This window comes from Mus pahari, chromosome 6, assembly GCF_900095145.1.
Source record: "Mus pahari chromosome 6, PAHARI_EIJ_v1.1, whole genome shotgun sequence".
NCBI lineage: Eukaryota > Metazoa > Chordata > Mammalia > Rodentia > Muridae > Mus > Mus pahari.
Window position 1 is genome coordinate 11585765 of NC_034595.1, and position 17846 is coordinate 11603610.

The 17846-nt window shown below is 44.9% G+C and overlaps 1 protein-coding gene across 4 annotated transcripts in view; it reads left to right on the forward strand.

The window, feature by feature from the left end:
- The window catches only part of LOC110322765 (paralemmin-2), a 328271-nt gene that overhangs the window by 212786 nt on the left and 97639 nt on the right, over nt 1–17846 (forward strand). For all 4 annotated transcript variants that reach the window (XM_029539778.1, XM_021199503.2, XM_029539780.1 and 1 more), the window contains exon 4: nt 207–337. In XM_029539778.1, coding sequence (XP_029395638.1) covers nt 207–337 — 131 coding nt within the window. The remainder of the gene's footprint in view (nt 1–206; nt 338–17846) is intronic.

Here is a 17846-nt window from a genome sequence, read left to right on the forward strand (position 1 = left end):
AAAAAAAAAAAAAGGTATAGGGGAAAAAGTCCAAAAATTCTGGTTGCCAGGACCAAGCAGATAACGAAAGCCACGTCTGAGAGAGGGGTGAAGGCAGGGGTCAGACCTGAACAGTTGAGTGAAAGATTTGATGGAGAAGCCCTGCTGGTCCAGAGAAGAGATGTGAACCAAAAGGTGTCATCTGTTGTCTTCCCTCCTTCCCACAGTCCAAAGTGCTTCGAGAAAAATGGCTGCTGCAGGGTGTACCGGCGGGAACAGCGGAGGAGGAGGAAGCCAGGCGCAGGCAGTCTGAGGAAGATGAATTCAAAGTCAAGCAGCTTGAAGATAACATTCAAAGGTAGGTGGTTCCCAGCCTGCAGTAACCACTGCTCTCCTGGAGGGGGCGCTTTGGCTATGCTGCGACTTTTTCCTGGGGCTGTAGATTGCTGTCCTAAATAGATACTGGTGTCATCTAACTTTTCTGTGGGAATTGGTGTTATTCCTCAGAGTATAGTACAGAGATGCTTTCCCCCACCAATGAGGTGTTTATTATAAGCAGTCTACCCTTGCCCAAATGCTCTCCTATACGTTCTTCTGTTAGCTTTTATCTTTTTTTTTTTTTCTTTGTGGGTCTAGCTGTTGGCTGTTGTGGCCACTGTGAAGGGTTTCTGCCTAGATTCGCCCTATGTGATCAACTGAGATGGGAGGATTGTCATCAGGGCTCTTGGAACTGAGCTGAAGAGAGCATAGAAATGGTCAGACTGTATGCCTGAGCTCTGTAGATTAACTTTGCAAGGTCTCCTTGTCCTGCCCAGTGAGCACATTGCTTCTCTGACTGCCCTCAGCCAGGTTCTGACTACTTCACTCCAGAAGAGAGGTGGCCTGCCTAGGACCAGGAAACTGGTCAGGTCCATTTGTAAGCAAAAATAGAGGCTTCTCCTTGGCAACTCTAGCCATCCCAGGTCTCAGGACACCTAGACTGTAGGCGCTGAGGGTGGAAGGTGGTGTGTGTGTACAGACCTTAGAACAGAGTCTCTGCAGCCTGCCTGTTCCATCAAATTCTGCCTGGTTGCTTTTTGCCAGTCTTGACGCTTCTCGACAAGTTCACCTAGCCTATTGCTGGCCCTCCGTCTCCTCCTGAGGCTGAAGCAAACACTTGGCAAGCATCGGGAGACAGGAGACAGCCCAGTTCAAGGCTAGTTTAGGACAGAGTCATGTCTTATCTCCAACTAGCTATAACCAAGTAACTAAGAGTGTGTCAGGGTTCCTAGAGCTGTGGTTCTCAACCTGTGGGTCTCAGACCCTTTAGGTGTCGAATGACCTTTTCACAGGGGTTATATATTAGACAACTTGCATATAAGATGTTTACATTACGATTCGTAACAGTAGCAAAATTGAAGTTATGAAGTAACAACAAAAAATAATTCTATGGTTGGGGATCTATATTAAAGGTTCATAGCATTAGGAAGGTTGAGAGTCTCTGATCTAAAGGAACAGAATTGATGGAATGAATACATAGTCAAAGGAGACTTATTAGATTGGGTTTCATGATAAGGTAGACCAACAATGTTTAATTCCCGTGGGCAATACCAAGAATCTGGTAGCTACTCAGTTCACAGTCTCAATCTGGTGCTGTAGGCCTGTGGGGTTCTGGGAGAAATGCTTGTCTTTGCTGTACATTTGGAAGCCCAGAGATGCTCATGGTACTGTCAGTTAGGGAATTCAACAACAGGCTGGGTGAGCTTGTCAGCAAGAGTGAAGACAGACAAAAGGCAAAGCATTCCTTCTTCCACGCCCTTTGAGCTGGGCTGCCACCAGCCCAGGGATGCCCAGATGTAGCGTGGATCTTCCCACTTCAAGGACCTTGGTCAAGAAAACCCCTCCCAGGAGTGGCCAGCCATTTGACTTGTAGGGGATTCCAGATCCAGTCAAGCTGACAGACACCGTTAGCCATCACCCAGGTGAAGCAGGGTATGCCAGCTGAACTGCTGCTTGCTGCTGACACTCACAGCTAGTGAAGGCTGGAGGCCAGCTCAGACAGGCCAGCTGTGTCGCAAGCTGAGTGCAAACCCCAGCTCGTGCTTCAGCCTGTGCTCCTGGTCTGCCCAGGCCCTAATGTCTCTACAGACCATTCAGAACAGCGTGGCTGTTAGTTGTGGGAGACATGCTCAAGAAAAAGTCAGGGGCAGGGGGAATGTACCTATATGTATGCATAAGCACACATACATACATGCCTGTGCACATCATATTCATGTGTATGCATACTTTATGGGGCCCAAAGGGCCCCATAAAGCTAAAAACTGTTACCAGCCATTACACCACATATACAAGGGAGAGTGTGTTACTACAGAAAGGAGTAAATTCTATGACCTTTTCTGTTTTTCTTGTGCGCTTAAGCAGGGATGACTGTTTTTTATGGTCCAGGAGTTGGTAAGCCACTGGCAGGCTGTGATGGGACCCTGGGGACTCATCTTAAATGCAAGCTCAGTTTGGGCAAAGTCAACCACTGGAATGTGTAAATGTTATTTTTAATATAATTGTTACATGAATACAGTGGCTATATGCCTTTATCCTAGCTAATTCCCTAATAACAACACAGAGAGACCAAGGTTTATTTTCAAATTTCACCTTAATATCTGGGCAGTCTATCTTATCCCCCAAAATCTGGCTACCTCCCAGACATAACTCCAACAATATTTGCATTTAGGGCCTCCCATGCTTCAGCTGAACTCTCATGAACTTTTGTCTCTTCTTGTGGCTCAATCTCTCTTTTCCTCTCCTCTTTTTCTCCCTCCCCCTCCCCCTCCTTCCCCTGACTGATGGAAGTCCCATTCTTTTTTTCTCTCTTCTGCCCAGTCATTGGGTGATCAGTTTTTACTGACAGGACCGAGAATAAGTGGTAAGAATTGTTTGCACAAACTCAAGACAGGAGATTCTTGACGTAAGCATTGCAATGCCATGCCTGGATTAAAACATATGAAGGCAGAGAAATCAGCATTTGAATAACACAAGGATAACCTTTACACAGTGCACAGAAACTACGCCTACAGGAGTGTGCTGTAAGAGTTGGGGGGTTCAAATGGGCATGGTCAAACACAGAAAAAATAGAGCAGACCTTTCCACCTTTGAATCAAGAGGATGAAGAGCTCATGTATATGTGTGCAGGACCTTCTTGGAGCCCTTGGAAGAGGGCGATGGCCAAGACAGGAAAGGAGCCATGGTGGGCTGTAGGAGTGAGTGGCTAGGCTCTGAGTCAGGGGAGGCTTTGCCTGCTCCTGTCATGGTCTTGCCAGGCACTGGACTCGTGGGCCCTGGATGTGCCCCAGGGTAAGCTGCATCCTATGGGCTGCTGTGTATGAGCAAGGCTATTGTGGGTACCTCCTCCTCTTCCTCTTCCTCTTCCCCCTCCTCCTCCTCCTCCAGACCTCCTGACTGAGGACATCCTTCCTACTCTGGAATTTGATTTTGGTTTCCCTTCCTCTTGTCATCTCTCCCCTGTAGATTGAGTCACCTTGTGCAACATGCTTAGGATCAGAGATGTTTACATTTGGGACTTTACAGGTTGTTTTTTTTCCAGAATCCTTGCCAATGAGACACCTTGGGGATAGAATCATAAAATGTGTTTGTTTCATACACAGACCTTATACATAACCTGTAGATAATATTGCACAATATTTTTAAATAATTTTTCATTTGGAACAAGTTTTGCACATTGACCCATTGGAGGAAAGACTTGGAGAGGTCTGCTTGTCAGTGATCATGAAGATTCAGATGTGGGAACATTTCCAGTTTTAAGCCTTCAGATTAGGCATGCTCCTCCTCTAAAGGCTTTTGTGTCTTTACATCCCAGTCCCAAGAGAAGAAAGGGGCTACCATCCCTCTTGCTGTAAGGAACACCCATTCCCTGGAGACGCTTTCCTGTGGTTGGGTGCAATTCGGTTCTGTCTCACAGAGGACTGCTGGAACAGCTGTTGGGCTCATGGTTCACATAAGCTCCCTGCAGTGTGACAAAGTCTGAAGATCGGCCACAGGGCTCTGCTCTCTTTGGCTGAGCTCAGCTAAATGGCTCTAAGCTGTAGGTGGGTGCATCTGCTTTTATTTTCTGCACACCAACAGGCTAGCAGGCTGCTCTTATTATCTCTCTATGACAATAATAGAGGATCCAGAGAGCCGAGCAAAAAACAAGGTCTACACTTAGAACTGTCCATACATGAGCCTCTAAAGCATGCTGGTAGCCACGCCCAGTCAAGGAGAGGACACAGGTGACCCACTCTTGGTGGAAAAACAAGAGAAGCATAAAAGGATGAGGGGTGAATATGTCCATCTTCCACAAGCATGATTGTTGAACTGAAAAGAAAAAAAAGAAGCTTCAGAAAACTAAGAAAGAATTGAAACTCACAAAGCAACAGGGCAGAGGCCATGAGAGAAAGGAATAAAGAGAAGAGGAGAGATTTGGAGGTTCCATCCAGAATTAGATATTTATTGAACAGGGAACCCAGAAGTGATGCCACAATGCCCTGTGAAAAAGGAATTTGTGCAACAAAACATTGCTCTGCAGATCGTTAGCTCTCCGCCCACTGGGCTGAGTCACTCCCTAGAAGTGCATTAGATTCTCTTAAAAGGCACACGTGGCTCTGTCTCCCAATGCTAAAGTAAGCCAGGCATGCTGATGTGATTTTTTGTAGTCTCTGTATCTTGAAAGTGGAAGCAGAAGGATTAAGCAAGGTCACCCTAGGCCAGCAGAGGCCACATGAGATCCACCCATCACAGAGACTGGGATACAGCTCAGTTGGTAGAGCACTTGTCTGGCATACACAAGTGTACTCTCAACACTCGGGAGGTGGAAGCGGGAGGGTGATAATGCGAAGGTCATTTTCTGCCACTGAGAGAATTTGAGGCAGTCTGGGCTATGTGAGACCTTGTCCCAAAACCAAAACAAACCAAAACAAATCAGAAAAAGAAAAAAAGTATTATGGAAGAATAGAGCATGGTAATCAAAGAGAACATGCAATTTCTACATGAAAAAAAAAATGAGAATTAACTTGGGTCATTTGGTTTAGAGAAAGAAGAGGGGTGGTGGCCCCACAGATCCTCAGGTGTGTCTAGAATCCAAGTGGTGTCTTACTTCTTTATGATTGGATCAATCTGAATATGACAGGGTTTAAATAAAGCACGAAGACTTATGGTTTGGGTTTGACATGACCATTCCCCTAGACATCAAGAAAGGATGAAATCATTCGCTTTTAAATTGTTCACAAGCCGGGCGTGGTGGCGCACGCCTTTAATCCCAGCACTCGGGAGGCAGAGGTAGGTGGATTTCTGAGTTTGAGGCCAGCCTGGTCTACAAAGTGAGTTCTAGGACAGCCAGGGCTATACAGAGAAACCCTGTCTCACCCCCCCCCCAAAAAAAATTGTTCACAGCCTGGGGCAGTGTAGGAAATTCCAGGCCTTTAGTTGCACTCTCTTCCACAATGTTATTTATACAATGGAATGGACGGTCTTCTGCCTTTCAGAACTGGTGCTGATGGTGATTAGATTTTTCAGGATAGCTTACTGAGAAGGAAAGACAAAGGAGGGAGGGATGGAAGGAGGGAGGAAGAGAAGAAAGGAGGGAGGGATGAAAGGAGGGAGGGATGGGAGAAGAGAGGCAGGCAGGGAGAAAGGGAAAATCTTGGGCAGTATAATTTACCTTGGGGAAGTTAAAAAAAAATAATTCATAAATTTGGATTCTGTGGCTCACGTAAGGAGGAGTTCCTAGCTCAGTGGGTCTAAGTACTTGTTGCCAGACCTGGTAACTTGGACTCAACTCCCCAAAGCCATATGATAGAAGAGGAATCACCCCCCAAAATCATCTCCTAACCTCGACAGGAGCACTGCGGTGTGTGCATGCCAGCCCACCCTCACTCACCCATGCCCACACACAATTTATAAAGACACTAAGCTTATTCCCTATGGCTGTATTGTACAAGGAGGATTGTTGTACATGGAGAAAGACAGACTCGAAGATTCAGTTTCTAGCACTGAAGCCAGGAAAATCAATAGCACACAGTAGACTAAAGAGTGCAGCCATTGCCCTTGATTTCAGACTGATTCTGGCTTTGACTCAAGGACGTTAGAAACCACCTCTGGGGACTTTGTAAGGGACAGCCGCTCATCTCACCACATAGCTGAGGCTTTTGTGTTTTGTTTTGTTTTGTTTGGGGATTTTTTTTGTTTGTTTGTTTTCCCAAAGGCCTTATGGCGGAGCCCCCTCCCTTTGAACTTCATTAGTAATAACCTTGGCTCTCTGGGCTAATAAAGATACAGGTCAAGGATGCTGGCTACCTCCTCAAAGCCCAGAAATTTCAATTATCTGAAATAACCCGAAGATCGATAGCTGAACTGTGAGCAGTATGGCCTCAAGTCATGCCGTCAGAGTGACTGCAAACAGCGGAGAGCCTTGTCATTTAGAAAACTTGTCTCTGTGTGCCACTCTCCCTGGCTTCTGTAACAGTCATATTCTTGACTTGCTGGTACGGGGAGACCAATGAGGCTCTAAAATATGAGGGTTGCTGAAGGCAGACTTCATACTCATTTCTAATATTTTAAAAACAAATCTCAGATGTTAACATCTGTATGAGTTGTTTCCTGTTGGAATATTATACTGAAGAATTCCAAGGTCAACTATTACCAGTGTCTTACTGTGTCCCTAGGGTTACACAGAACCCCATAGTGGTTTTCTTAGTTAGGACTTTACTGTAGTGAACAGAGACTGTGACCAATACAAGTCTTATAAAGGACAACATTTAATTGGGACTGGCTTACAGGTTCAGAGGTTCAGTCCATCATCATCAAGGCAGGAGCATGGCAGCATCCAGGCAGACAGGATGCAGGCACAGCTGAGAGTTCTACACCTTCATCTGAAGGCTGCTAGTAGAAGACTGACTTCCAGGCAGCTAGGATAAGGGTCTTAAAGCCCATACCCACAGTGACACACCTACTCCAACAGGGCCATACTTCCAAATATTGCTACTCTGGGCCAAGCAAATACAAACCATCACACTAGTGCTCTTGATATTTCAGGCAGCCAAATCCACATGAGCTTGTTGTTTCATATCTGCTCTTGGAACCAGGACTTATTGCTTGCCTTGTGTTTTTTTTCCACTTGAGTATCATTCTAATTTCAATAAGGAATTTATTATTTTTCTCATTGTTGTGACAAAATACCCACAGAAACAACTTAAAAGAGGAAAGGATGGTTTTAGCTCCTAGTTTCAGTATGTGGCTGTCGCGTACCATGCACTTGGCTAAAATGTCAAAGTGTGGGCACATGTGGTAGTGGCTGTCCAGGTGACAGATAAGCAGAAAGGATGAGTGTTGGTCCCCAGATGGCTTGCTCTTTTGTCCTCCTTTCCTTCCATCCAGGCCCTCAGCTCTGGATTTGGTGATGCACACGTTTGGGAACACCGTCTCACAGTTACATTCAGGATGGATAGATGGTGGAGGGATAAGAAGAGGTGTGGAAAGGGAAGGGGGAAAGGATGGAGAGAGAAAGAGAAAGAGGAGCCCTGCCTCACCAATCACCTAGGTGGCCCTAAATCTAGCCCAGTTGACAGTGAAGCATTTAAGTTAGATCTTCAAAGGTAGAGTGTGTTCTTAATTTTCTTTGATTAATGGTAAATGCAGAGGGAGTTTGTTCCTCCACCTCACCCCTTGGAATTACCCCAGTGAAGGTGAGAAACCTTGAATACTAAATGAAAATGACCTTTTTTGGCTCTGCAGGCAATTCCCTGTGTGCTCGGGGCCAGTCTCTCTCGGTCTCTGGCCTCTTTCCTCATCTCTTCAGTGAGACGTCTCTTGAGACCTCCCAGCCATGACATTTTGAAGTTCTCTCATTTGAGGAGTTGGCTGGAGAGCCCTTCTTTAAACAAACACACCTGTGCAGAGAAATGTCCCCATTGTGGCAGGAAGTGGTTTTGGATACAGGTCAGACTATGGGGAGGTGCTCAGATTCCCAGGAAACAGAAGACCCATTTGTAAGTAACTGATTCACTGCAGAGATGACTAACTCATCTGAGCAGCTTTCAGTGTGAAAATATGTCACATCAAATATTCATTGAATAAAATATTGAAGTATCAGTTGCTAGCCAGAAGGTCATGCAGCTTAAAAAAAAAAAAAAAAATCAAGATACAAGTGGGTTAGCCCACCTTTTCTCTGGCTCTCTCCAGTGTTTATCAGAATTTGTTTAATTCTCTGCATTATTAAGAGTCTCAGAACAGAAGGTGGACACCTTCGTCTCAGGCTGTGGGATTTGGAAACCACTGAGACAGCCCTCACTCACAGCCCTGCTGGAACCGGCACCCACGGAAATGTTCTTTGAAATCACAGAGGATGCTTCCGTGGGGTTCGCTGTGCTCTCTGTGCTTGCTATGTTTAGCTCTGTGATGTGCTGTTCTTTTGAAGCAGGAGTGGGACACTCCACGCCGGCAGGCTCCATCTGCGCCGTCCCAGCCTGGGTTCCTGCCCCACATGCGGCACACTCCCAGACGAAATCTATTTAGGGTCGCCGTTTTCCCAAACCAAAACAATACTATATACTACGTGAGCTGTAAACAATTTTATCTTCTACTGTTAGTTCTCTTGTAAATGTTATTTTATGATAAAATAGTTTGAGACCCATGATATTAAGTGAAGTGACGGTAACATTCACTTCATGCTGTAGGAAGATGGGCAGGCAGCTCCTCCTCAGCTCATACATGCCTCGTATGAGAAATGTATAATGTTGTACCATGACCTGGGAAATGGAGGCTCTAACCTCCCCGTAGCAGTTTTCATGGCTCTCGAGAGTGCCTCCTTCAGGTACATGCAGGAAATGCAGGCTCTCTTTGGTCTCTTTGCTCCTGAGTATCTTCTTGCCTGGATTCAGCCTGACGCTCTGCTAGAGACGATGTGCCATTATGGCAAGGCCTCCCAGTGTAGCACAGGGCTGGTGAACCTGCACCTCCACATTTGACCAGACTTGGAGTCCTGTTTCTGCGTGTCTGAGCTGTTGGATCTTGACTAACCCTGTGACTTCTCTGGAGCTGAGATTTGTTTCTCATACATTGATGAGGATGATGCCCACTTTGCACTTTGCTGGCACAGGTAGCATGCACAGCTCCTGTGCTCCTGTGGAGAGCTGGCTACAGAAAGCTGTCCATAAGCATGCAACATTATTACCGTCTGTTCCAGCTCCCTAGGGCAGGGCTTCTCAACAACACAATTGACATTTTAGGGCCAGTAACTATTAGTTGTTGGAAGTTGTCTTATACACTGCATGAAGTTTAATAATATCTCTGGACTTAACCTAGGGGTAGTTTCCAGTTGTGCCATCCCCCAATCTTAGTACAATAAAATGGCTCCAGACTGTACTGTCCTCTTGGGAACAAAATCACTCCAAAGAGGGAACCACATATATAGCCTGGAGTTATCTGTTACTGGCTGGTTTTCTGTCACTGTGATGAAATACTTGAGAAAATCAATTAAAGAGGTGTACTTGGGTTCACTGTTTTAGAGTTTTGCACCCATGGACACTTGACTCCATTGTTTCTGGACCTGCTGTGAGGCCGAACATCAGGGTAGAGCGTCTGGCAGTAGAGCAAAGGTGGTGGTAGCCAGAGAGCAGAGACGGAGCAAGCTCACTTGTGTAGCAAAGCCCCTCCCCCAGGCCCTGTGAGGCTGTGAATGTCTCTGTACGTGGATTCATTATCAGACTGTTAAATCAGAGCCCCGAGGCTCACCTCTGAACACTGCTGCTTAGTGGAGAAAGGGTTTTTTAGTATAATCTTAGCACCTGGGGAGGCTGAGGCAGGAGGATCATCCTAAGCTACATAATGAGAGCCTGTCTCAAAATTCAAAATTACCTGGGTTTAGCCTCACAGGCCTTTAATCTAAGCAGTCAGGAGGCAGAAGCAGGCTGAGCTCTGTGAGTTTGAGGCCAGTGTGGTCTACAGAGGGCGTTCGAGGATAGGGAGAGCTACATAGAGAGACTATCTTGAAAAACAAAACTCAAAATTGGGAAAATAGAAGAAACAAACAAACAAAAAATGACAAACTAGAACACAGATGTTGACTCTAAGATGAAAATCTCACCAGCAATAACTTTAGAGTACAGAACCCTGAAGCAATTCTCAGAGCAGAGAGGCCAAGTGTTTCAACCACCTTTAGGCATCATGACAGGAAAGTCATGGTTTTAGTAGAACATCTGCTTTTCTTTTTTACCCACTATTGTGTTGGCTTTACAAAGACAGTTATTTTAGGACAACTCATAAAACCATGGACTCTTGAATATGGTGAGTCAGTTACCTGGATCAACTTAGAGCTGACACCTGAGACTGGACCCCAGGGGTGGGAGTCATAGGCAGTCTCTCCTCTGACAATGACAGAGAACATGCAAAACCAAAATAGTTCAGATGGGAACAAATCTCATTGTTGTAAAGGACCCTGCTTTGGAGATGAATGCTCTGTCCCTGCAGTTCCCAGCCTCTCTCTGGTCCCTGTCCTATCTTTCTGGAACAACCCAGAAAAGACCATCTTCATACACAGTGGAAGCCTAGATGTTGATGGTTGTGCCAGCTTTGGACACCAGCACAGATATAGGAAGGAGCAAGACCCCTTTAACTGTACTCAGCTTTCCAAGTGACTTGGTGTCACAAGCACTGTGCCCCAGCTCTGGCTCTCCGGGGTTTATTAGAACAGCAGTTTTCAACCTGTGAGTCATGACCCCTTAGGGGATCTCATTTCAGATATCTATATTACAGTTCATATCCGTAGCAAAATTACAGTTATAAAGTAGCAACAAAATAATTTTATAGTTTGGGATCACTACAACATGAGGAACTGTATTAAAGGGTTGCAGCACTAGGAAGGTTGAGAACCACTGCATTAGAATCATTTTGTTTGGTGTCTAGTAATTTAGTGTCTAGAACTATGAAGATGGTGAATACATTTCATCCATAGACTGAACACTTGTAAGAGCCTAATATAAGGAATGCTTACAGTTTCCAACTCTTGGAACTGTTGCTGCAGTTGAAGGAATTGGGCAAAGTCAATTTTTTTGACAGTTGATTCCAAGCCTTTGGGCTTATTATTGACATGCCCCAAGTTTCTCCTCCACAACAAACCTTGAAAATATTGCTCTTCTATTTTAAAAGCACTATGTGCCTATAGCTTGTAATACTGTTTCTTCCCCTTCTACCATCTCGGTAGGATGGAAATGTTGACCCTTCTATTGATAATCTCTCCCATACTTCTTGCCCATTCTGAAGGTGGTGTGTAAATAGTGTATTACCCTGCTGCTCTAACACAATGCATGAGGCTGGATACTTTATAAAGAGATACATACAATTCTTTGTCTTAACAGTTTTAGAGTTACAAAAAATATTGCCAAATGTCATGGTGCTAATTCTGGTGAGGATCCCCTGATGACCTCACGACCTCACATCTTGTTAGAGGACATCGGGGCAGAGTATGTGCAAGCAGAGACTGTGCGCTAAGACATGGATGCAGAGAGTGATTCCAGAACCAGGATCGCTCACTCATACCTGGCTCTTACAGGAACTTGGGATTCCCACACAAAAATACCTTAATTTCTTTAAAGGGAAGATCTCCCAGTGACCTAAACAAATTTACCTGAGCCCAGCCCTTTAAAGGTCCTGCCCCCTCTCAGCTTTGTCAAATGGGTGATCAGACAGGTACCTTTGCAGACGTACCATATCCAAACTACAGCACATGGTCTCAGTCCTTTCCAGCAATAACATGGAAATCTTATGGTTGGGTCTGGTGACAACCATAACCCGCCCACAGAACAAGGCAAGCTGTGAATCGGAAGGACCTGTGTAAGCAGGCAGATTTGTCTCCATCCAGAGTCAGTCAGTCTCTCTTTGCCCTCAGGTCCAGACGTGGAGCCTTCCAGGAAGCAGATAGGATACAAACGCTCCAAGCCCCCTCCCTCCGTAGAATCCAATTCCTTAGCACACTCACGTTCTCCTCTTCTTCCCCCTACCCAGAGCATCCTCAGACATCCGGGCCCCTCACTTGAAGCTGAAACTGTAAACTGTGGCAGTGAAGCTCCAGGCCTAGTGACAGGAGAGGATTATGCTGTAATGGGAAAGTTGAGTAGGGGGCAGGTAAATTAACAGCATGTTTCCCAAAGTCTCATTCCCTTTTTGAGATTTAAAAAAACAAAAACAAAAACAAACAAACAAACAAAAAAACAAACCCAGAGCATGTGTTCAGTTTTACAAAGTATTAAGAAATGGTGGCCTTTATGTGACCTTTCTAAAAACCATGGGGATCATGGGACTACTTACTTCCTGCCGACCCAGAAGCCTCTCCTGCCTTACTGCTCTGCCACGCTGTCTCCTTGGAAACAGAGTCTCTACTAGAATAAAAGCCACTCTGGGCATTCTAGTGCCATGCTTTTTCCTCTCAAGTGGAGAAAGACAAAAGGAAGGGGTGATGTCTGAGCACTGCTGGTGTCCAGAAAATTCCGAGGATCCCTCAGCAGGAATGCTGGCTTTGCTCTGCCGCCGCCCAGCACAAGAGTGGCCACCTGTGCTAGTCTGCTTTCCATCACCGTGATAAAACACAACCAAACCAACACGGAGGAAGGAAAGGGCTTGTTTGGCTTATGCGTTCACATCACAGTCTGTCACTGAGGGAAGTCGGGGCGAGAGAACTCAAGCAGGAGTCTGGAGGCAGGAACTGAAGCAGAGACCATGGAGAAACACTGCTTACAGCCTTGCTCCTGGACTCACTCTCTTCTCTGGGGGTGGAAGCAGCTCCGACTTGGGGGTGGGGGTGGGGTGGTTCTTCTTTCTTGTCAGTTCTTCTTGAGGCAGTGGAAGGGGAAGAGCCTAGGTGGAGGGTAAGACTTTGTCTTACGAGAAATTTAGGGTTGCTCTATAATAAAAAGGTTACTTATCTAAGTCTAAGTTACTATGCTATTGTAGCTGACCTGCCTTCTGTGTTCCTCTGAGGCCAGAGACTGCAGTCTCAGGCACTTAGCACCTCACCCTAAAACAGCAGGAGGTTAAGTAGAGGATCCTTTTCCCTATTGTCCAGATGCCTCTTGCTTGTCAGGCTAGGGGGAAGTTTGGAGCAATAAACTTCTATTGAACCAGGAGAAGAAAATAACATTCAAGGAAGGGAAAACTTTTATGTAAGTGAATATGCATAATCTCACATAAGTTCATATACAGATTCATACATGCTCATTTACTCATTTATACACTTCCATTCAACCCCAGTTGGGCCCAGCACGCGCACACATTCTCACAATTACATACTTACATAACACATCCATACTTACATATGCATATGGAGCAAAAGACCAAGCACTGGTACAGAAAGAACTCACTCACTCATTCTGGATGAAAAATGCGCTCCAATCTTTATTACATAGAGAAAGAAAAGGCTTCTACCCTTTTAATGCTGCTAAATGGATTAAACCCATATTTGTAAGATAAAAGCTTTGTTTCTTTTAATAAGACTAAGCCTGCCTTGTCCTTGCCATGGGACCTATTTTGTCCCATGGTAAGAAGCCTGCCTGCTGCTCCTGCAATTCTGCAGCATCTTCTTTCCTCTTTCCCTCTGTATTCTGCACATTGCTCTTAGTACTTTATGTTACCTATAGTTTCTAAGTTATTCCACTCTGCATTCTCCTTCTACTCTAAAAAGTGTTCTAAGAACTTCTCCTCAGCTCAGTTCCCCTCTCAGCTCAGTTCCTCTCACCTCAGTCCTGACTCTTCTCTGTCCTCAGCCCTTAAACATCTTTCAGAATACATGATCACATGTTACAAAGTTCATCAAAAGTTCACACATAAATTGAAATGGAAGTTTACAACTGCAAATGTTTACATGCATATCCATGAGGAGTAATTATCTGGCTAAACATCCATCACCTGTCTCAGCTCCACAGGTTCACCGAAGGTTTAAAACCATAACTAAGTTATAAGTGAAGTTTTGTATAGATAAACCTAGTTAATATTGTATCTTCTGTCCTAGCACCTACAGTAAATTGTTAGTTCCCTTTTTATGATCTTTGGTTAATTGTTTTATAACTTCTTGGAATGTGCTGTGAGTAGGAGAAAGTCTGGTTACTATCAAGAGCAACTAACTGGTGACACTTGGGAGACTGGGAAAGTTCTCTTTTGACTATCAGAAAAGGACCTAATCGAAGTCCCACTATAAATGAGCTTAATAATCACTGATATAATTTTAGGAATTCTTATAGGATCATCATAAAGACTTAAGTCATCTATTTATCTATATAGCATCACTATAGGACAGTACATCTTCGTGGATCTGCTCCAAAGGGCTGTGCTGTTACTTAGTGATTGTTATATATGTTTAATAATAACAGAAAAAACATATTAATAGCAAAAATCTTTCCTAAAATGATTTAAAAACTTTCCTAAACCCTTACAGCCTTGCTTAGTAAGTGTGTACCTGTCGCAAATTATATAATAATCCAAAGCAGGCCATTTCAGGATGATCACCTGCTAGTTATTAGCTTGTCCCATTATGGCTCCTGACAATTTTCCTGTTTTGTTTTGTTTGTTTGTTTGTTTGTTTGTTGTTTTTGTTATTTTTAAACACATGCTCACTATGTAGCCTTGGCTGTTCTGAAACTCAATATATAGACCAAGCTAACATTAAACTCATAGAGATATGCTCACGTTTGCTCCCCTCCCTACACATGCATCACCATACCAGCTACTTGTCTATATCACAGGCCTAGGGATGGCACCACTCACAGTAGGCTGGGCCCTCCTGCATCAATTTTGTGACCATAAAAATGCCCCACAGACATGTTCATAGGCCAGCCATTGATGGAGGCAGTTTCTTGACTGGAGTTCCCTCTTCCCAAGGTGTCAAGTTGACAGCTGAACCCATGACACTACCTTAGCCAGATTCTCCATGCCAGGACCAGGCCACTCTAAATATCAATGGCACTGAGTTGTTCTAGATGGACCATGTGGCATCTTTGTGACGCTAGGAGATGCAGCTCCACATAAGGTGGGAGGGGCGTCACTGCTCAAAAAGACTTCTGTCCCTTGGGTCCCCTCAGCCACATCCTGGGAACCAACAGTACATACAAACATGGGCACTTTTATTCTGGCTGGTCATTAAGACACTCACTGAACCTTTTTCTTGAACCTCCTCAAGTAAGGCCTGAAGTGATCGAGAAGGGGCACCAGGGAGCTCAGATGAGGAACCCATTAATTATAAAGCAGAAGGGTAATTCCTCTCAGTGGAAAAGGCTCCTAGCAAAGGTGACTGTAGTAGTACCCTGTGCAAAAAGATGAGCAGCGGTTCCAGACTCCTGAGCAGTCACTGATCCACCTCCTTCCAAGAGACCTGAGGAGGGCTCTTGTTTTTTAAATTCCCATGCTGTCTACATGCATGCATGCACGCAAGCACACACGCATGGACGGACGCACGTACACTCCTCAGCAGGATTTCCAGGCTGTTTGTCCCAGGAGGCTGAAAAAGAAACATTGCAATTATTTCTCCCAAGTGCAGGAAAAAATGGGGCAGTGGAATAGGACGATCTAAGAGGAAGACGGCTGTGAGCAGAGCTGACTGGAAACGGGAGAGATCAGCATTTGCTCAGCAAGCAGTTAAAAAAAAAAAAAAAAAAAACTTGGAAATTGCCAAAAATACATTGTATCCATGAATGAAATGGTCACAGACTTTTAAAGCCTGATTATTATTTTTTTAATGTATGATTCATGAGTTTCTTGGTTAGACAAGTCTGTGGCAGTCTGTGCTAATCAAGGGATAAGAATCACTAACAAGGCATTTGAAAACGTTCTTTACGGCAATTTGATGTTGCTGTGACATTAAAGTGGGTGGTCTGTCACCCCAGCTCAGAGGATTGAATCCAGAGCTGTACCTGCTGTGCCACCGAGCTGCCACTCCAGCTCCAACCCACGCATCGACCTGAATAGGGAGGAGACTAGTTGGGGCTTTGTCACAGTCACACAGCGAGTTGCTTGTGTCTGGAGCCAGTATCATCTGTGTCCGACTGTGATAAACCCTAGTGACCACATAAAGTTTAAGAAGTGCTCCTGCTGCAAACTGAATGTCAGACAGTGACTGTGTGCCCCCATTTTACCTTTCCTTTCCTAAATGTCACAATATAGCTATTGTCACGATTTTATGCCCTTTTTATCTCAAAAACTAATTCCTTCCCCTACCTCTTAACTTAAAACGTGGAGAAGTTGAGTATGGCTAAACCCACAGGACTCTCAGAATAACCCATCTGACCAGGTATCCCCCCAAACTAACTACAGTCAAGTCTATGTTCTTTCAGAACCTCCATTCTTTAGCTGGAGTCAAGGCCATTACAGAACCTCAGCCCCTGGCACAGATTCCCCACAATTCACCTTGGCCTCGTAAGAATGGTTTGAGCAGCTATTCTAGAACTCTGGCTTGGACCAACTCAGCCCTCCATCCAGTTTCCTATGCTCAGATGAGCAGATGATGGGAACCTATGATGCTGATGTTTTAATATTAGCCCCTGCGGATACCTTGTTTTACAATCCTGAGAAAATGAGGGAATGTCCCCTAATGAATCTGTAAATGTAAACAGAAACATAATTTCTTTACACCCCAGGATGTCCCAAGGATTTTTGACAGGCTGTGAGAGGGAGCCGGGATAGAGAAATTGGTCTGGGTAAGAAGAATGAGCTCGGCTCTTCATTGTATAAGACTTTGATGCTTAGAAGTTCATCTGAGGGCTCCTGCCACCGTCTGCTGTTCAGGCTTACATACTTTTCCCTGAAGGCAAGAAAAGTGCTGAAGATGGAACTCAGTACACAATACTTGTCAAGAACACACAATGTCACAATGTTCTGGGTCCAGCCCCTTCCCAGCCTCCACAAGAATAAGTAAGTAGCCGGGCATGGTGGTGCACGCCTTTAATCCCAGCACTCGGGAGGCAGAAGCAGGCGGATTTCTGAGTTTGAGGCCAGCCTGGTCTACAAAGTGAGTCCCAGGACAGCCAGGGCTATACAGAGAAGTAAGGATGAAAGAGTCTACAATGGCAATATTAAGCTGGCTTCCTCAAGGCACAATCCATTCAGCTGCTGAGACACTAGGAGAACTTTCCTATCTCAGGGACATGGCGCTTGGATTCCATGTGTGTCCTGTGGATGCAAACATAACTCCAATAACATCGCAAACCAAGAAGAGATGACTTAATGGGGAAATCATCTGCACGTTTCTCTGTTCTCTAATAAGAATATAAGGATACACTTAGACAGACAGACAGACAAACGGAATATTAAGCTGAACAGAAAGGTAAAAACAATGCTGTCTAACGTCCTTGCAGCAGTTACACCCGTCCTATCTGCCCCAGGTCAGAGCAGCACCCAGACAAGGTCCCAGACAAGGTCCCAGCACATCAACTACAAGGATAACTTGACCCGCACATCCGCAGAGCACATCCTACTGTTCTCATGAATTTTCTACCCATTAGTATTGAGAGAACAGATCTGCTGAGTGCTGAGTTCATAACTGTGCTTTTACAGATGCTGGAGATAGCCTTTGCCTGGGCTAGTTTATGTTCATGGTCATAGGAGATAAGTGTCTTTTGTCAGGACATAATACCACTGTTGGTTGAATTACTTCACCTTCAAAAAAATTCATCTGACTAAAAGAACAAAAATACAATGTCCCGCGCTACCTTCTCGCCAGCAAGAAACGACGCGGCACACAAACAGGATCCTTCTGCAGCAAAGCTTTAATGCTCTTGAGAGGGAGAGCATAAGCTTCCAACAGGCAAAGGGCGAAGAGAAGAGAAGAGAGGAGAAGAGAAGAGAAGAGAAAGAAGAGAAGA